We start from the raw sequence: 21,633 nt of genomic DNA, 5'->3' as shown, positions 1-21,633 counted from the left end.
CGGGTCGCTCCTTACTACAGTTCGTTACCACGAACTGTTTGATTCGTTACCACGAACTGTTTGATTCGTTACCACGAACTGTTTGATATTGTGTGTGTTGTACAGAAGTTTAAATACAAATCTTGAATCTTAAACAGGCCCCTCAGCTTATGCATCCTAATAATCTGAATTCTATAATACTACTAGAAATTATAGTATGCATGAAGTATGTAAATTCAAGTTTCGGGACACCAGAGTAGAAGTTCAACCCAAATCAACATCTTAGGACTAGTTGTTTTCTTCTAGCGCTATTGTTTTATTAGTTGGAAAAAACGGACTGATACAATTCTAGTATGATTATTCCTTTTTATCTCAGAAGTTTGGTCAATGTTCAATTACAAGTTTATTGAAAAACGTAGAATTACATATAACTATGCAGTCAGTAAATTATTCACTCATAGTGTATCACTCACAGGATCCTTATTTTAAACATTTTTCAATTTTAACAACCCCAGCCTACCACAGCCTGTGTCTCTTGCGACAATTTTCTCACCGAACTGGGGAAGTCTGTTTCTTACCAAAGTGATTACAGGTCTTCTTATAAAATAATTTTTTTTTTCAATTTAATGAACAGATATTACTCCGCATTTTTAGGAGCCTCCTTTCCTCAACCCCTGCTCTTTGCGCTAAGTTTTATAGTGCTTTAAAAAATACTTCTTATTCAAACTCAACGACCCTTGTGTTTGAGCAGTCATCCTAATGTTGACGGGTTTTCATAAATTTAATAATGAAAAAGAAACAAGTCCTTTCAAACTGAAAGCAAACAATGACATTAAACTTTAAAACAGACGGAAATTACTCCCTGTTTGAGGAGGTCTGGTCCCTCCGTAATCCTGCTCAGTTTATTCCACGCCACTTATCAACGTGCCTTATCCTCTTATTATATTAGCGAGTTGGAAAAAAAAAGTATCAGAAAAATGAAAAAAAAGGGATGATTTTAGCTCATGTTTTGTAACCTGTTTTCCTCTCAAGTTTTCTTGGAATGAAGTCCCTGCTAGACAAATATAAATGGATGGAGCATACAAAAAAATTAAAATGTTAGAACAATTGACAGCAGATCAGAAATGAAAACGCCGTTATGTGTTAGGTGAAGACAGTTTTTCATCCCATTATTTGTATTGACATACCCCATAAGAATACAAACAAGGTGATTCAGCCCTTTATCAGCATTTTCTTCTTCCTTGTGACTCGAAAACAAAAGAACTACGGCTTGGCAGCAATTTCCACAATTTTGTCAAATGCTACAAAATAATCTATATCTATATTGGTATATTATTTTATCCTTGTCCAGGCCTAGTTTCTCAAGCTTGCCCATCCATAGGCCTAGCCAAATATATATATGCATGTAAATGGAAAAATAAACAGCCGAGCTTGACTTAAAATTTTATTATCATAGTCATTGTATTTTGCTAAGTATATGAAGTGACAAGGGGAGTCTTGTCACTTCAAACAGCCGAGTTTGACTTAAAATTTTATTATCATAGTCATTGTATTTTGCTAAGTATATGAAATGACAAGGGGAGTCTTACTTAAACTTGGGTCTTCCCACGGCGGCTGGCATATAAAAGGAAACGGTGTCTATCAACAACGACCCTTCAGTGCTTTGGACAAAAAATCTTCCAAGGACAATCTCGATAGCGCAGTGCCCTTAACATCCAACGCAAAGTATCAATCTTTGTGTGTGTGCATCCTGATTCCAGGAGAGATCCAGCACCCTACATCATAGGATAGAAGGCCTTAGCCCATTCTAACCATGTTCCCGCAGCATCATCATCGGCTACTTTTGATTTTATCAGTCATTGGGTGTTGTTTTGCCTTTTCCTGGATAAAGACGTCGGTGATCCTGTCTGACCAGTGAATATTAAGGATGCGTCTTTGACAGTTATTCTCGAATGTCTGGATTTGCTACTCAAGCTGCTTAGCCAACGCCTATGGTTCACATCGACACAGAAAGAACGTTGCTGTCAAACAATAGGAGTTCAAGTTTCATGGAATACCTGAGTTACTCCATACATTCTTTAATTTGTCATGGGCGTTTCCAGCGCAAGCAATACGTGTTGTAATCAGGTATGTAAAGTCTTCAACCTCCTCCAAAATATCAGTGCCAACTTTACGAGGCGGGGAAGCTAGGGTCTTAACCTTGTTAAGTATGATTTTTGCTTTCTTCGTACTTGTTTGGCTCGTTTGGCTATGTTTGATATTTTTGGAAGATTTTGCAGTATATTTTCTGTTAAATGTTATAAGAGAGTTAAGTCTTCAGTGAAAGCCCCTTCAAAAGAAAATCAAAGAAAGTAGGGTTCTGGTTCAGTTGGATCCTACCTTTGAAGTTGCAGGTTCAAAGAAAATAGTCAGTGAGAACAGGAAATATGAGTGTGGACAAAATACATCATCAACGGACATAAGAGTGCACCCTCAACCAATCGGTATGGTTCCAATAATCAGCCCGCACAGTAGATTATTGGTGTTCATAAAATTTAACGATAAGACTAAAAAGCTTGTTAGGGAAACTCTGATTCCCCAGAATTCTCCAAAGTAACTCTGTGGACTGAATTGAACATAAAATTCAATGGAATCAATGATGATTACCGTTGACTATTCTTTCGTTTCTTCAGTGTTTACTCTTAAACTGAAGATCAAATCAGCAGCAAAATCTACCCGGTCTAAAACTGGGTAGACCGGTTGTTCATCTCTTGGTACTGCATCAGTTTTCGACTAAATGCGGCTCAACAGCACTTGGCAGAGCCAAGTGCATTACTTCCTGATATTCCACCAGTTATTGCAGTTGGCTCATTTACCTTTCTCAAATAACTTCCATATAACTCCTGTCTTCCATTCCGTAGGAATATCCTCGGTTTTCCAAATCTGAGTGAGAACCTCGTAAAGGTGTTCGGTCAAAACACAGCTTCCGTTCTTAAAGAGTTTGGACTGCAAGCTGTTAATTCGTGCATTTTTACCGTTTTTAAGCTTATGCAATAGTATTTTAACTTGGAATAAGCTAATGAGTTCTGGCCTTATATCAAGCTGAAAGGGGGTGATTCGTTGGGAAAATTTACAGGATTTGTGTGTAGCAGGAATTTAAGCAACTCTGTAAAGTACTTCTTCCGCCTACTATCAAAATCTGCTTTTCTTGTAAATAGTCGCCAGTCTTTACCCTCAATAGCAGAAGCTGGTTTTCTGAAATCTCTAGTGATATCTTTAGAGAAAAGAAACAGTGTCTAAATACCTACTTTACCTAGCATGTGCCTCGTCTCAGCTAACCCTGTTTCAAGGAAGAGACGTTTATTGGCTCCTATAGTCCATTTAACGGCTAAGTGAGCTTCTCTATTTATTATGGTAAAGTGACACAGAGATATGGAAGTTTCGTATTGATTCCTCTGGGAACTGGATTTCGTATTCCCTCCTCCTTTCCTCGTCAAGAACAAAATACAAGAGAAGAATCGCGTATTTTTTGTAACACTTGGAAAAATTCGAACCTATTTGAAGGCGTTTTTCAAAGCTGCACCTTTCTGAAAAAGTGCCACCATCTCTCCAATATTTTTTTTTGCATGTGTTGTTTGGGTGCCGGATGTCGTATAGTCTTAAAGAGACTTCAAACAAGTTTTGGCAACTCTTACCAAGTGCTTCAAAATAAAGTGGTTCAGTTATTTAACTATTTTTAGAAAACATAAGTGGATAATGTAACAGGTGCCCTATACTCTGTTCTTTAGTTGATTTTGAGGAGGACAAGATGAAAAGGAAAATGAAAGTAATGGAAAATAATTTAGGAGGAAAGCTTTCCCCCTAAATTAGGAGGAAAATAAATAAAGAAAGTGATAAGACTAGAAACTGTCTTCTCCCCCAAATAAGCAAAATACTATTATTGATCCCAGTTGGGTTTAAGTTTACCACTTGGTCAATGTAGCTTTAGTTAGTACTCTGGCTGATAGTATGAGAAACTGGTTTAAGAAAAAGTCAAGTGCTTTAACGTGAGTATAATAGGAGCTGAAACTAGCAGCTCCGCTCACATTGCATTACTACTGAGCAGAACTAGACGAATTCGTAAGACGCTCAAGTACAATTGATTAAAATTGCGATTTTAACTAAAGGCCTTAAGTTTCTTTGAATCCAAGTTGATATTCATTGAAGGTGAAGATATTATTTTGCTTTTAGTCTTTCAGGATTATGCAATAGTTTGGAATAGGCTAATCTGCAGTCCATAAACTTTTTAAAAATCTATACAGATTTGCACTCTTTTGGGAAAAATGTTTTTATTTTTATTTTTTGCTCACTAACAGAGAGAATAAAATAATTACAGCTATTTTTTTTATTCAAATACTTATAATTTTTTAACACTAGATGAGACTGCTTTCTTTTTCTCAGATACAAATTTATGTTTTCTCTTTTATTAGTTTCTTACTTTGCTACTTTACAGCTGAGTTTCAGCTGAATCAAAATTCCATCTACCACTATAGCACCCAAAGAGGTGCATATCTACATATTCCCGGGGCTATGGCTCACAGCAGGATTTCTGTGGATCCCAGCATTAGACAACAATAATACTGCGTGTACTGCTGTATGAGTACACATAACAGTGTTCATATAGCAGTACAATATATTATACAAGATATGATATGTACGCGTATACGGTTGATAAGTAAAAGTACAGGATATGTACAAAACATAGTAGTACAAAATTTTATTAGCCTGATCCTTCTTTTATGTCGCTAAAGTTAAGACGGAAGTTGTTTCTTTTCGGCACACGACTTTCAGAACATTAAATGAAATAAGTGTCTTCACATGGCCAGGGACACCAATTCATCTAAATGTAGAAATGCCAGGGGGATTAATATTATTTAAAAATCTGGAGGAAAAGGGCCCTGCCTGTCAATCGAGACCTCTGCGTGTGGGTGAATTTGATTCACACAAACGCTGTTTTTGATCCTAGTAGAAACGTTTTCTCTTTTGACGGCAAGGTTGGGTCTAAAATGAATGAAAGGTTCTTCTTTGAATGATGAACTCTTGAATGTATATTATAGAAAATTTATTACTTGTATTTTATTAATTAATTAATACTAAAGCAAACAATAAATTTTGATTTTTTTTCTTTGATTCTTTACTTTTAAGTAACTTCCTGTTTTTACACAGGTGAAAATGCACTATTTGGTAATCTAGGTATTGATTAGAATGCGGTGCGACAATAAAATAGTTGCCTTTTATAATAGGGAAGTTTTCCAGAAAATCTTCTAAGAATTTCGTTTTCCATCCAACATATGAGACAGATTTAAAACGAGTCCGTCACTTGATCGGTTTCGCCTGACAAAACATACCGTTTTCTGTCAGAGCTTGGCTTAGCAAGTCTAGTAACTTTGTTTAAATTCTAACTATGTTAATTATATCAGTATATTCATGATAGGCAACGTACTATAGGCTAATGTTTATTTTCTTTTAAACAAGAAATAGAGTAAGCCATAGGCTTGTCTCGCTTGTCCAGGCATATATCCATTTTAGTGATCTACGTTGCATTTAATACTGTCTATTTAATGCTTCTTAGAACGTAAATAACGCTAGTAGCTATTCTAAAAATTATTATAGCAGCTATTCTGTGTATTAGCTATGCTATTATAGTAGCTAATTTCTAAAATTTATTATAGTAGCTATTCTGTATAGTAGCATTACTATTATAGTAGCTATTCTAGATTAACACTAGTATCTATTCTAAATTTTATTATAATAGCTATTTTATCTAGTAGTTATACTACTGTAGTAGCTATACTAGAAAAACGCTAGTAACTATTCTAAAATTTACTTATTGTTTCGGTTTTTGACCCTGCGTTTGGAAGTGACTCCCACAATAATTGGTGGTCCAAATTCAAAGATATCTACAAAAAATAATTCCCTTTTAAAAGTAGATTGATGTCAGATCCAATAGCATTGACAGAAATTTTGTTTATGGCATTTATCATCAATTTTTTCTTTTTATTTGTTGTCAATGTCAGTTGGTTCGCCACCTATGATTATTACAATTTATTTGTGTTAAATTAAAAATTAATTCTATTTAGAGTATTAACTTAAAAAAGAATAGAACAAAATTCTGAACGTAAAACTTAGTTTTATCCTCAGGTATTGGTCCTCTTGTAGTGGTTATAGCAATGTACGAATTTGATTAATAGTATCAAGATTCCATTCTCAGTGTTTGTTGTTTTAGTAAAATTAAGTATAGGAATATAAATTAGTAGCAAACTAGTACTGAAAGTGACGATATTAAAGTAAAAAGGCAGTAAGATGTTAAAAAAATCTAATAATTTTTAGGAAGAAAAAAAGCTTAAACTAGTTACTCGCTCAAGAAAGACACTACGCCGCTTTGACTAAGAAGCTTTAACTTAAGAAAAAAGTATAAAAAATAGTTTAATTTTTCTTATTGATTCCTAAGAATTCAATATTAATTATTTTCCAGAGAAACGGCCAAAATTTCAGTTTTGACTTGTACAGCAGAACAATAAAACTAGTAGATAAATGTTTACTAAATTGTGAATTTCTTGGCACTCATATAAGCTTTGATTCACTAATGCTATGTGTGTGATAAAACCTGTAATTTTTCTCTTGTTTGCATTCTTTTCTCTCGCATTACCTTTTCTGTAATTGAAAATCACAATATACGATTTGTCTGTATTAGGTCAGCGTCTCGAGACGTAAGTGGTCCGTACTACAACGGTGACTTAACTATAAGAAGACAAAAATCTGACTCAATCGATAGATCCTATACGTTGCAGCGAAATCAACGAGAAGATAGAAAAACCAGTGAGGTAATTTATTTTTTTGACATTTCTCTTGCTACTGTCCTTGTATATTCTTTTTATTCCTTTTGATGTTCTATGCGACATCACTGGCTCTGGAGAATCCTTATTTTATTTATCCTTTTGTTTTCTTTAATACAATTTTACAGCAAATCCCTGTCTTTTGGGTATTTTTTATATATGTTCCTCTGGCTAAGCCAACATGCTAAGACATCCCTCTGGCTACCATGTAATCCAATTAGAGGCCAATATGGCCAGCTCTTTTAAACAACAATAGAGAAAATTCAAAATTAAGACTTGCAGCTGGTTCATATATCTAGATGACCAAGTCATCTGGTGAAAAACAAACTGTTTTAGAGTGCTAGCGCGTTTCTTACTTACTTCTCAGGTACATACGTTGTAATATGGTGCAGAAGGGTTCGAAATTTTTGGCGGGAAAGACAAATAGTCCGAAATCAGAAATAGATGAATTATTTGGAAAATTTAAGATATTATATAAATAATCGTAAACGTTTTAGATCTTTTTGCTTTTTGAAGAGGGAGGACAGTCCCAAAGGCCCCTACCCTGTGAAAATGCCTATGTTTGAGCATAAAAAAAATTACGAAGTGAATCTTTTAGAATAGATTCGTTTGAGTTGGCATCTAAAAATTGCATAGCTTTTGACGAAATATTTTTTTTTCTTGGTATTAAGCCTTGTATTTGAAAATATCCTTCTGACTTCATGAAGTTAGAAATTAGTCAAGCGTTTTTTCTGTACAGAAACCTTAAAACAGCTTTAAAGTGGGCTTGGTTATATTGGCTTATAAAATCTCGAAGTATCATGATCAAACTTTATTCTTGCAGAATTTTTTTGTTTAATTTAAGACTGGGGGAGGGGTAGTATTAGGTTTAAACTGGATATCAAGTAAAAAGTTTTTGTGTTGTTTTTTGTTTTTTATAGCTGCATTCCAATTCATAAACATCAGGTGGGGGGGAGGGAGGGACAAAGCCTAATCTTGATAAAACAATACATTATATTCTTTTGAAATTTAAGTTTTTCCATTATTTTTGGCTGAGTAACAGCACCAATATTTTTTTTCTCGGAAAGAAAACGCTTTGTTTTTTTTCACGATTCAAAAAAAAAAAATGAATTGATAAAGGAACCGACTTTGATTTAAAACCCAGAAACTTCTTAGTTTCAGTAGAAAAGTGGAATTCTATACACCCGAATCATTAAAAAAGGATCTTTCCTTGTTTACAGAACTAAAAATATATAAAGCATGTTTTGGCAGAATCAACCTTGACATTAGGACTGGAGCGGAAACCACTGAGGAAATTCTGCCAAGTAAAGGAACGGAACATTCAAGAAAAACCTGTGGGAATTTATGAGGGACACGTCTTGCTTGAGATATTGACTTTGCGCAAAAAACAAGTGCAAGGATAAGATAACTACTACTACTACTAACTACTAATAACTCACCGCAGCACCAAGCCGCCTGAGGCCAACACAGCCACACACGCTCCTCCTCCAACCTAATCTATTCAATGCCTCCCTCTTTACACCCTCCCAGGAGTAAAGGACAAAAGGTTTGACCACAAAGGACAATCTTTGGCAATCTTTCATCCTTCATCCGCAGAACGTGGCCTAGCCATCTCAACCTTTCTTTCGTTATAGCCCTAGAAATCGGGATTGAGCCACATTTTTCGTACAAACTACTGTTTGAAATACGGTCAGTCAGCCGGTTACCCAGAACAATACGTAGGCAATTTCTCTGGAAAACATCTAGTAAATTTTCATCTGCTTTTCGGAGCGCCCATGCTTCAGAGCCATATTTGACCACTCTCATCACTGTAGCTTCCAATATTCTAATTTTGGTTTGCAGACACAAACAGCAAGAAGAACAACACTTATCTTCATGTAGACTTATCTTCTTTTTCTTCCAAACTTTTTTTTATCTGTGAAAAAACACCCTGAGCCTTAGCTATTCTACTTTTAACATCTTCACTGCTCCCACCGTCTTTACTAATAATACTACCAAGATACATAGTAACACCGAATACTGTCTACAAACAAAGCTTAGGAACAAAATACAACTTTAGATATTATAAATCAAAAAATAAATATGATATGAAGAAGGCCGAATGGGAATGGGGGTCTCAGTCCTTCCACATACTTTTTGAAATTCATGTTTCTAAAGTTTATTAATATTTATTTAAATTCGAAATAACAAAAAATTTTATATAAAAGCTGTCTATTCTAACTTTGTTTCAAAGAATTTGTATTGGGAAATAATGAAATCATGATATTTTGAAGTTACATGTCTGCCATACAGTCTGCATCTGCATCTGCGTCTGTGTCTGCATCTGCATCTGCGTCTGTGTCTGCATCTGCATCTGCATCTGCATCATATCTGCATCTGCGGCATAAATTTAAGACTTCTACCATACAAATACTATTTATAATATATCTGGCAAAATATTCACTGACATGGTAGAAATTGGAAACATATTTTCCGACCTTGGCAAATAGGATCAGCTTTTTTTTTTCTAGTTGCTGCGGCTTTTTTTTTCTCATTTAGAAGGTACAAACCTTATGCCTATTAGTGAATTTTTGAATTATTGATGCTAATTCACTTTCGTTTAATTTACAAGCTATATGAAAACTATGGCGAAATATTGATGCAAAAAATAGTAATGGTTTTTCTTGCCTGTCCGGGCCCGAATATCCCGTGTTCTTTCCGTAAGTATCTGAAATTATTTCTCAAGAAAATTTTGTTAAAAAGTTTAAGAGTTTACCTAGAATTATATTTCACCTTTTAGTGAATAAGTGACTCATGAAAATGTAGTCCATGAGGGTATGATACAGCTTGCCATATATATTTTAGAATTGCAAGTTTTCCTCCCCTAATTGTTAATTGATATTGGTCGAAAAATCTTGTGAATATTCGTATGTCCACCTTGAAACATAAAGTAAAAACTGTGTTTGGAATTATTATCCCTTACAATCATGCTAAAAATTTGCATTTATACTTTGTAATTATAAGCTCCTTTTTCAAACAGTTCGTGGTAACGAACTGTAGTAAGGAGCGACCCGGCTCAATAGTAAACGGAACTCTAAAAAACGGAATTTTGATGCTAAAATATATATCAAAAGAATCAGGTTTTCATGCTGATTTTAAATATATAAGTTTCATCAAATTTAGTCATTGTCATCAAAAGTTACGAGCCTGAAAAAATTTGCCTTATTTTAGAAATTAGGGAAAAACACCCCCTAAAAGTCACAGAATCTTAACGAAAATCACACCATTGCATTCGGCGTATCAGATAACCCTATAGCAAAATTTTCAAGCTCCTATCTACAAAAATGTGGAATTTCGTATTTTTTGCCAGAAGACAAATCACGGGTGCGTGTTTATTTGTTTTTTTTCTTTTCCTCAGGGGTCATCGTATCGACCAAGTGGTCCTAGAATGTCGCAAGAGGGCTCAGTCTAACGGAAATGAAAAGTTCTAGTGTCCTTTTCAAGTGACCAAAAAATTGGAGGGCACCTAGGCCCCCTCCCACGCTCATTTTTCTCCAAAATCAACAGATCAAAATTTTGAGATAGCCATTTTGTTCCGCATAGTCAAAAACCATAATAACTATGTCTTTGGGAATGACTTACTCCCCCACAGTCCCTGGGGGAGGGGCTGCAAGTTACAAACTTCGATCAGTGTTTATATTATAATAATGGTTATTGGGAAGTGTACAGTCGTTTTCAGGGGATTTTTTTGGGGTTTTGGGGGTCGGGTTGAAGGGAGGGGGCTATGTGGGAGGATCTTTCCTTGGAGCAATATGTCATGGGGGAACAGAAATTCAATGAAAAGGGCGCAGGATTTTCTAAAATTACTATAAAAAAACAATGAAAAAATAAACATGGAAAATTTTTTTTAAATGAAAGTAAAGAGTAGCATTGAAACTTAAAACGAACAGAGATTATTACGCATATGAGGGGTTCTAAAAATACTTTAGCACAAAGAGCGATGCGTCTAGGAGGAGATAAATACCTCACTCTTTATGCTATAGTATTTTTAGTAATTTCAACTATTTATTCTACGGCCTTTCTGATTCAGGGGTCATTCTTAAAGAATTGGGACAAAAATTACGATTTAGTGTAAAGAACGAGGTATTAACGAGGGTACAAACCCCCTCATATACATAATAAAAATTAAAGAATATAAAAGTTTGTTACGTAAGTTAATTCTTAAGTTACGTATATTTTTTACTAACAAAAAAATTCGTTAAAAATTAAAATTTATAGTTGCCTTTTTATGTAACCGAAAAATTGCATGGCAACTAGGCCTCCTTCCCCATCCCTTATTTCTCAAAATCGTCTGGTCAAAACTAAGAGAAAGCCATTTAGCCAAAAAAGGAATTAATATACAAATTTCATTTTAATAATTTATGTGTGGAGAGCCAAAATCAAACATGCATTAATTCAAAAACGTTCAGAGATTACATAAGAAAAACTACTTTTTTAACTGAAAGTAAGGAGCGACATTAAAACTTAAAACGAACAGAAATTAGTCCGTATATGAAATGGGTTGTCCCCTCCGCAATCCCTCGCTCTTTACGCTAAAATTTGACTCTTTGCCACAATTCTGCTTTTTAAAACAATTAAAAGCTTTAGCGTATAGAGCGAGGGATTGCGGAGGGGACAACCCATTTCATATACGGAGTAATTTCTGTTCGTTTTAAGTTTTAATGTCGCTCCTTACTTTCAGTTAAAAAAAACTAGTTTTTTTTTATGTAATCATGAACCAAGAATGAGTTTTGAAGTGCATCAGTCGAAGTTTTTCAATCCTTAACTTCTGGTTGCCACAAAAAATCCATCCTCAATGTTCACCAGTCTAAACTACAAAATTAAACTTCAATCTTAAACTAAAATACATCCCAACAAATCAAACTTTATCGCCTCGTGAACAATCTGGCTTTTTATCAACACCAAATGTTTTAAGCTTGTGCTTGTAAAACTTACTTGCCTATTTTACTGATTTTGTAAGCTTTATTTTATTAAAATTTATTAACCTATTTACTAACCTTTTGCTTCTTTTTATAAAAAAATGCCTACATAGCAGCCGCTTTTTGCTTGTAAGTATTTTGTAATTAATTTATCTATCCCCAAACGTATATATTCGAACGTATGTTTATATTAATGCTCGGATAGAAGACATTATCCAAACTTTCTTAGTTTTGAGTTGTGTGTCATCTATCAATATTGTGCCTGCTACATCGATTAGTGACTCCAAAATGTTTGCTCAATGTTGGCTCATAGAGCCACCATAGTCAAATTGAGTCATCTATGAATATTGAGCCTGCTACATCGATTAGTGACTCCCAAAAGTTTGCTCGATGTTGGCTCATAGAGCCACCATAGTCAACTTGAGTCTATATCAATATTTAGCCTGCTACATCAAGGACTCCCAAAAGTTTGCTCTAAGTTGGCTCATAGAGCCACCATAGTCAACTTGAGTTATCTATCAATATTAGCCCGCCAATGCAATAATGATTCCGTCAATTGAGCCTGCAAATATAAACCAGGCACCCTGATTCTTTTCCTCTTTTGCCACTAGATGAGATGAATTTTTTCAGACGCACTTTATATCCTCTGCAACCTAGAATTCATTTCCTATACAGAAAAGTAAATTTGAACTGTTCTTCCTGAAAATTTGTTCTTAGTAATCAGTGAACTTGAGTTATGATGGCTGATGGCTGCGGTGTTCACAGAAACAATAATTAACAATATTCTACACAGTATTTTCTCTTAACTTAAACGAAAAGCAGGTCGTCCCCGGAGGGGGAGGGAGAATGTCCTGAGGAAAGACTTAAGGGAAATAGGAACTACTTTAGGTATGTAAAAAAGGATGCTTTGAATAGAGGGTTGGAGGAGGAGCGTTTGTAGCTTTGTTGGCCTCAGGTGGCCGAGTGCTGCAGTGAGCTTTTCGTAGTAATAGTATAGACAGCATGTGTTTTCGGAAGCTATTCCCGCCTTTTCTTTCATGCAACCAATGAACGTTCTCATGAGGTTTTCTACAGCGTTGCAAACTGTACTCAGGTCTGCTTCTTCTGTGTCCTGATTGATTGCCACTACGTGCTAGATGCATGATGGCTGTTTATCCGCTCGGGTGCTCTTATATTTTTTTTTTATTGTCTTTACAGGTAAGGTAGTAAATCTATGAAGCTTACTAACAATACTGACATATTTATATTACAGGATACTAACCCTTTACCATACTCTGCTTGTGAGAAAGTAAGAATTGAAAAAAATTGGAATGCTGTCACCAGAGCTACTAAGCTTGAAGCACTAATGCAACAAATTAGCATGCCTGAAGATTCTCTATCTAGTATGTCCGTGTCCATTGATGAACTTGATGGACCCTCTTCCGAAATTGATCGAGTGACCGCTTCTGCTTATCCTGCTTTAAATAATGCTTTTCAGTATGAAGTGTTGCCAGATAACATAGAAAGTGATGAGTCATCTAACCGAAAACATTTGCGGGTGCATTTTGAAGGATATTCTGAAAGAGTAAGTTACAAATTAGGAATAAAAAAGCAACAGTTCCTATTATGACCTTTCCCAGAAATCGAGTAGGGTGAAACTGGGAAAGGGGTAGTTGCAACGGGTATATAGGAACAGGTTGGGATGAAATTGGTAAACCCTTTAAGTTTGATCTTTGCTCATATTTAAGGGAATTTGTCGATCGTCCCTGAAGTATATCAGGAAAGTATAAGACTAAAAGGAGAAGCACTAATATATCAGGAAAGTGTAAAACTAAGAAGAAGCACTAATATATCAGGAAAGTATAAGACTAAAAGGGGAAGCACTAATAAAATGAAATAGAAAAAAATTGGAACATCTTCAAAACACTTCAGACTCCTACGCATAAGAAAATAATTTGATAAATTTGTTTCAATTCTTAATTTGTTTAGTTTATAAACTAGATCATATTAATTAATAAAAAAAAAAAATGCTTGTATATCGAAGAAGGGGGTGGGGAGGGTATTCATTTTGGCTAGAACCTTCTATACAATCTGTATGCTGAAATTCGGGAAATAAAATCTATTTATCTGATAAGTGTGTTCAGTGTACATTTTGTATTCATTTGCTATTTTTTTACGTGCATATTAGGCACATATGCAGTTTTTTTAGAGGGCGGGGGGGGGGAGGATATGACAAAATGAAAAAAAAATTGATGATTTGAATAAAAATTTCATAGAAATTCTGGAAGATCTAAGGTTGGGGATGAGGGCCCCAAGACCATCCCCGCCCCGAGGATGTTTCTACTGCATGTCTTGGTGGCTGTCACGGTGACTCTGACTTATTTTTGAAAGTAAATCTTGAAAAGATTCTATGTCTCTATAGAGTACACCTGCTTTAAGTCGTTCATTGGTAATAAGCGACAAGTGAAGTGTGACCCTGAATAATAGCAACCAAAATTCTAAAACCAGAAGCTTTGAAACGATATGCACACCAAAAGAGTCCAAATTTTCTGCTGATTCTGAATATGTGTTCAAGTTCAAAACAAGTTTTTAAAAGTTATAAACTAAATGTTATTAGCATAGAAAATTTGTATGATTTTAGAGAAAGGGGTGGAGCAGCCTCAGAATGGGTTTTAATTTACCTGATAACTTGGTATAACCTGACAACTCTTTCGCTTTGATATTGGGGTGGGCCCAAGAATTTCACCACGAAGCCACCTGTTATAGACTAAAATTCTTGGCATAGTTTTGATTTCAACAAGGTTGGACATGACCACTACCTACTGAAAAAGTAGTTGCAGATGGGGTGGTATAAGCTGGATACTATGTGCAAAGATAAATCTTTTGTTTTGGCGTTTAATGCTTTCTATAGAGGGAGATAGACCAAATTTTACGTTTATTTCTATGAAAAACAAAACTCTTCCTGATAATGGCAGCAACAGTTAGGACGACAGAAGAAAAAAAAGTTATTGCAGAGAAAAAGGCTTTTCAATACTGTAGTGGTGATTCTTAAAGTTCAGCCACCATAGTTGCGTTTCTTATCCCAACTATGGGCCATGGTTCATCTTTTACTAGATTTCAGCTACTGCTGCAACCATTATTGTTGTCTCTAGGCTATTGCAGGATCGCTGATGTTTCCTTTAAAAAAAAAAAAAAAAAAAAAACGATATGAATTAAATGACAGTTGTCTTATTGAAATCCTAGAGCAAGAAAAAGAAAATTACGTGCCCTGATAATTATGAATATTGTTCTGTAGCACAATGTCACTTCGACAGTATGATTTTTAGAAACTTTGTCTATTTTAAATCCTAGATTGAGAAAATGAAGGAAACTTATTCTTGGTCACAATGGAAACTATCATTGAGAAAATTTCAATGTGGTTCTTGGGCCACAATTTCTCAATGGTTCTGAACCAATGTGGCCCAAGACCAATGATTGACCATCATTGGTCAATGGGCCATCATTGAGAAAATGAAGGAAACTTATTCTTGGTCACAATGGAAACTAAATATGAAAGCCTTTATGAAAAAAAAAAATAATGCAAATTCATCAATAAGGGCTAAAAATTTTAATTATGATGGTGGGAAATAAACTAATAAATGCCTAAACATCTTAGCTCCAAGTCCCTAAGCCATGATCAACGAAAAAATAGAAATGCCGTCTACAAAGAAAAATAATGGGGATAAAAACTTCTACTAAAAGAGCTTTTTAAACTAGAAATGCTTAAGAATGTTGGTTTTAAGTCTCTATGCCGTGATCAACGAAACAAAAAAGAAAAACCAAACTACAATGCTAAACGTACAAGAAAATGACGCAAAAAAGATGAAAAACAGCTACTTTGTATCTTTCTACTTTGTATATTTGGTAATGTCGGTAGCTCCGAGCCAATCACTAATTTGAAAACAATTACATAATGTTGCACAACAGCTAGTAAACATCTAAAAGCAGACAGCAGTATAACGCCAAGTGTCAGTATGTTTGCGATAAACAGATGAATCATATATAATTTTTCTAATTCCGTTTTTTTTTTCATCTCTAATTTTCCCTTTTCTTGAAGAGATTGCATAAAATAAGTAAGTTTCACTAACAAGTTATTTTACGTAGTTTGGAAAGAATACCCTGTTTTGATTCACTGCTGGAAAATCCAAATTAAAATTTCAGAACAAATTTGATTTTTTGAGGGAATGTGTACGGACTTACAATTTTGTATTTGGAAGAAGGAGAAAGATAGTTTTTCTGTGGTCCTGACTAACAAGTCTCCAGGAATTTCTCATTACCATTATACTACGGCAACTGACTAACGAGTATATACTACCTTTTTTTCTTACTGTCTTAGCAAAGTACTTATGTACTCTTTTGATTTTGAGCACTCTTAAGTACTATTTTAAGTGTTTTTGGCCAGAACTTAACAGTTTTTGCTGTGTGAATTGGCCTCCGTTATTTGTGTACTTAATACTGGGCAAGTTAATACTGACAGAATTTACATAAACGATTTGATTTCGGGCGTCTAAACTTTAAGTGATTGCCTTTTTAACATACTTTTTACTCTTTTTATTTTGGCTATACATCAACAAATCTGAATGATATCATCATTATTTGAAAATTAATAATGCCCAGAGAATGAAGTTTTAAGAAATGTCAGAAAAAGTATCCCTAATTGCTTTGGTATCCAAGAGCCCGTATGATTTTTTGGCACTGAAAAACTTGGCTTGTATATCTTTTTTTTTGCTTTCTTGCAGATTAGCAACTACATTAATAATCTCAAGTATTTTCATCGTTTTGGACTTCCTTTTCTGGTGTGTGTGTGTTTACAAATTGGGTGATGTTTTGGCTGAAGCTTATTTACTATCTTTCTTGTCTTTACTTCATGATTAGCTTTGTAATTGCAGTTATTCAAAAAAAGCTTTTGTTTCAAGGTCACGACTGGGGAGCAGCTAGAAGTTTACCTCTGGCGGGGGCGTAGCCAGGGATAATTTTTGGCTATGATGAGGAAACGCTGACTTCTCGTTAAATTTGAGGAATTGTATAAAAATTGGGAAATTTAAACTCTTAAATCATCTAATAATAATAATTGAATGTTGTTCTGAAAATAATTGCTTTCTGAAAATAATTTTAGTCAAAACAGAATTTCTAGTGCATTTCCCAGATAGCGACAATTATGACATCCACGTGATTGGCTAATATCACGCCCACTGAGACACAGAGAGTTCGCTTTAAAAATGTTGTGACTCAAAATCTTCGTCCTTTTTACTGGCCAAAAATTTCATACAAAAGAGCCAGTCAGGTTTTGAAGCCTTTTTGCTGGCTTAAAATTTGACAGGGTGCCAACAGATAAATAAAACAACGGGTAAAAAGGAAATATGTGATTGGCACACAGATTACGTCACAAAAATAGACCAATAGAACCCACACTTTTTAACAAGGAAGTGTAGGCCAGCAATGTCTCTTTTTATTGCTAATGCATGGTTTGAATTATTTATGTTGAAATAAGCTATTTTATTGATTTTACTAATTTTTAATGTATCGGCCGATTGAAAACTGACTGGTCTGACAGGAATAGGCTGCAGGTATAACTATAGTCGATAAATGCAAACGTTCTAATTATTAAAGAAAATTACTTCAAATAACCTATGATCCTTATATTATATTGACCCTTGGTCAAGTAGACCGACGATAATGAAATGAATCGAATGAATTATACTTTTCAGGAATAACTGGGACGTCTAAACCCTAAACTTATGCGTCCAGTAACTAGTAGAACCTCAGATTGGTTATTTGACTGATACAGTACTATATCTATTAAAAAATGTTGTTATCTGTGTGGATTGCGGAATGTTGTTATCTGTACAAGGTCATATTTGTCGTTTGATTGGTACAATCTACGGGACAGGCTACTAATGAAATTTTCTGCTCCTAAGTGTACACGTTCTTTGTTTGATGTCTTTTACGTTTCATTGTTGGTATGATGTCATGGTATCCTGCTAATTTCCTAGCATAAATGTTAGACGCTCTTTACTAGATTCCGGCTAAGAAAAGGCTCTGTGTTGGATATATATGACGTCAAAAGAATTTCTTTCACGTTCAAGTATTGCAATGCTATGTAAAAAAATAAAGCTATCAGTAAACGACCATTGAAGATACGCAAAAAAGGCACAAATTTGTGTCCCAAAATGTTTGTGAGATAAGTATTAAAGTTAACTGGGCATATAGGATTCATGATTGTTTTCATTCACTGTCACTAAGTTTGTTGATAAAAGTGTTCCATCCAAAACCAGGCCGTACCCATGGGGGGTGGGTAAGGTGTTTGACCCCCTTCCATGTTTCTCTGACTTGTAAAACCGTAGCAAAAATGTATGTGCATATTTTTGATGTTTTTTGTTTATTGCACCCCCCCCCCTCTCCAAAGCAATTTCTACTTAGCTCTTCGTTGTATTGTTTTTTCTTCTTTTTCTTCCAACTGACCATAGGTATGTTGTTCTCTTCAGATTTCGTTCTTTGTTTTCTCATATAGGCAGTTCGGCCTTATATATTTTATTCGTTGGGTTTTTGCAACTATCCCTTTTATACGAAGCGGCTGGGAAAAAATTGTTTGTTCTTTACTAATTGCCCCAAATGCGAGTAGTTATACTTCTTAGCCAACAGATTTAGCCATTCCTAAAGCTGGTGGTGTCCAGGAAAAAAAATTAATTTCAATGCCCCCCTCTTAACTCAAAGATAAGAGGGAAAAGCCGAATCAAAGTAAAAATTTGTTGAAAGTGGGCAAACCTCCCGCCATGGTGTCCCCCTCCCTCAGCCACGTTGCCCAGGGCAGCTGTTCTTGATGTTCTCCTCTTTCAACGGCTCTGGGTCTACCCCTTGTATCTGTACAATCTAAGTAAATGGGCATCAATTTTTGGAATGGTTCCAAGTTTCGCAAAGCTTTAATACTAGACTTTCAATTGAATATAACTAATTCACCTTTCCTAATAGGATTAACTTTCTGTCAGATATAAATAAAAAATATTTTAGAATAGTCGCTAGATTAAAATATAATAATTTAAATGGTTAAAATCAGCAAAAACAAAGATACATATTCATCTTTCAACAAAGGCCTGACAGATGGAGATTGCTTCAAATGATTTATATAGACTAAAGCTTGTAGCTTTAGTCTTATATATAAAAGACTAAGCTTGAATCGGGAAGTGTATTATTCGACGTTTCCCTCTATATTCTAAGTCTGATTAAACTTTTACTCTGTCATACTTAAAAACTATTTTTTTTTTTAGATGGTAGTCTTGGGGAGAGGACACCTCTGGGCTAGTGCTGCTTAACCTCTCCAAAGGGGTTCTTTTAAACAATCAATAAGTTAAGCAAGCGAAGTTAGTTCCTATTGCTAACAATAAATAAAGCAACAAAACAAACAAAAGGTTTTCTTCAATATTCACATCAATAATATTACCCTTATTAAATTACTAAAGGCTCTGATTGTTCTAGTTATATATTTCTGAAACTGCATTTTCTGTATTTTTTAGACACAAGACGACAGTGTTATTTCATGGGAGGGGGAAATTTCTCCTCGACCCACTACACCTGCTTTCCCGGTTGGACCAAGAACCCCTTATGTCTACCAGCAAGGTTTACCACCCAAAAGTCCCGCTACAATGCGGTAAGTAAATATAAAACGTATATAATTTTAATAGTGCTACGGATGTATTTTCTTTGCCTTGGATATACTTTGGATTTCTTAGCAATTCTTTCATGGTAAACTGAGTTTCTAACACTGGTAAAGCAGTTTCTTTAATGTTAAGCGTATAATTTAACGCGAAAAGTAAGAATATTCATGGGAAAAATAACCCATGAATAAAACCCAGATTGAGCGTTTCTTACACTGACTTATTTAATTCTTAAAATTTGAATAAATGAAACTGAATATTCCTAATATTTGATTTGAATAAATACTTAGAGGTTTAAATACTATTAACACTTCTATTGACAAATCTTCGCAGCACGGAGCCGTCTGATGCCAACACGGATATGCATGCTCTTCCTGCAATCCAATCTGTTCAGAGCCCCATACTGTACTCCCTCACATACACTTCTTGTTTCCTTTAAGTCTTTTTAAGACCTCGTCACAAGCAATTCTAGGACTTCCCGTGTTTCGTTCAGTCGAAAAGTTTGGTCGGAAACAAAATTTTGACAACCTTCTCTAAACTTGAGATTAAATGAAAAATGTCTCTAAACTTATATTCTACGATAAAAGCTACACATTTAATTCGGATGAAATTCCAAGATATTCATGAAATTGCTAGAAATTTGCATGGCGACATGAAATTTTTTTTTCGAAATAGTCAGGTTGCAGGGATATTCCTAGAAGATCGTACTTTCATTTATCCTACTGCCTTTCCATTTAAAAACAATTCACGAGGAAGCTTACTGTTAGGGAAATTTGTCAAATAGTGCGTGCATACGATCAGGCACCACCTAGAAAGCTTTCCCCGAAAGCATTCTTTGAAGCCATTTAAAAATAATAATGTAATAAGTTTTTAACTTATAAAAAAATAATAACTTTTTACAGGTTTCTGTTTCAAACTTTTTGGTTGTGTTTATTTTTTAATTTTTATTTTTAATTCTTAATTTTTATTTGTTAATTTTTGGTTATTTTAAAATGAGTCTGAACCGCTCATACGATACAAATCAAGCTCTAGAATGCTGAGAGTAAAGGAATTGGATCAGTTACTGGTTGTGTGATTTTTTAAAATTAATTAACCCCTCCCTCTTGGCGAAATCCTGACTATGTTTTTGAATAAGCGAGGATATATATATGTATAGGACTTGATTTAGTCTATTTTAACACCAATTGATTTCCGGCACTAAAAGCTAATTTTTATTATTAGTACGATTGCTTTTTATAAATCACTGATGTAGTGATTAACCCCTCATGTAGATTTAGTGATTAACCCCTCAAAAGTAATTAACCCCTCTCTCCTGGCGAAATCCTGGCTATGTTTCTGAATAAGTGAGGATATATATATATATATATATATATATATATATATATATATATATATATATATATATATATATATATATGACTTAATTTCATCTATTTTAACACCAAATGATTTTGGCACTAAAAGCTAATAATTATTATCAATACAATTGCTTTTATAAATCACTGATTTAGAAAAGATAATATTGAATCCAGCACCCACTAATGAAAAATAGAAAGACTGGACGTTTGTATAAATGTAATATATCTATGGCTAAGGTACTCTTCATATGGTGGTATATGCAATATAGGGCCTGAATTTAAAGATAACTATTACTAACCGTTAACGTGATATGGTACCTTACAAATTATTTTGCGAGCTTGAAAGTCGGCTGACCGTCACAAGGACAAAGGACCTATTAGAGAATTTTTCCAGGAGACTAGCTATCTTTGGGATCTGTCGGATCTGTTGTATGTAATCTGGTGCTTTGACTATGAGATTTGACTGAAAAAAGAAGAAAATTCTACCTCCCTTTCGTCGACTCAATAGGGTAAAACCATAGGGGACACCCAAAGCGGCCGAATTGCGCAAATAATTATTCCTTTGAGCTTGAGTCTTTTCTTAGCAGGTACGCTGGAAAGTTTTTTAGGGACTGACCTTTCCTAAACTGTAAAAAAGTTCTGATCTTCTTAATCTAAAAATACACAATTTGCAATTTTTTAGTAGTGTAATATTTACTAACACTGAATATCTCTTTCTCCAGGACAAAAAAATGAAAAGTTAAATGGTTTTCCAAGATTTCTGGTAAAGTACGTGTCGGCTTTTAGTTTTCTGTCATTTATTCGGATCTCTACA

The 21,633-nt window shown here is 34.6% G+C and overlaps 1 protein-coding gene and 1 long non-coding RNA gene across 15 annotated transcripts in view; one reads left to right on the top strand and one right to left on the bottom strand.

The window, feature by feature from the left end:
* Nucleotides 1-21,633, bottom strand: part of LOC136034595 (uncharacterized) — a 254,523-nt gene that overhangs the window by 12,752 nt on the left and 220,138 nt on the right. The window lies entirely within an intron of this gene.
* LOC136034587 (tensin-1-like) overlaps nt 1-21,633 on the top strand; it is a 297,146-nt gene that overhangs the window by 249,239 nt on the left and 26,274 nt on the right. For 8 of the 14 annotated variants that reach the window (XM_065715843.1, XM_065715841.1, XM_065715842.1 and 5 more), the window contains 3 exons: nt 6,692-6,821; nt 13,044-13,355; nt 19,321-19,454. In XM_065715843.1, the coding sequence (XP_065571915.1) occupies nt 6,692-6,821; nt 13,044-13,355; nt 19,321-19,454 (576 nt within the window). The remainder of the gene's footprint in view (nt 1-6,691; nt 6,822-13,043; nt 13,356-19,320; nt 19,455-21,633) is intronic. The other 6 variants (XM_065715849.1, XM_065715851.1, XM_065715852.1 and 3 more) reach the window with 1 other exon arrangement.

The sequence above is a fragment of the Artemia franciscana genome, chromosome 13 (genome assembly GCF_032884065.1).
Source record: "Artemia franciscana chromosome 13, ASM3288406v1, whole genome shotgun sequence".
In the NCBI taxonomy this organism is placed as follows: Eukaryota; Metazoa; Arthropoda; class Branchiopoda; order Anostraca; family Artemiidae; genus Artemia; species Artemia franciscana.
Note: the sequence above shows the minus strand (reverse complement) of the source record. Positions and strands in the feature narration are given on the sequence as shown.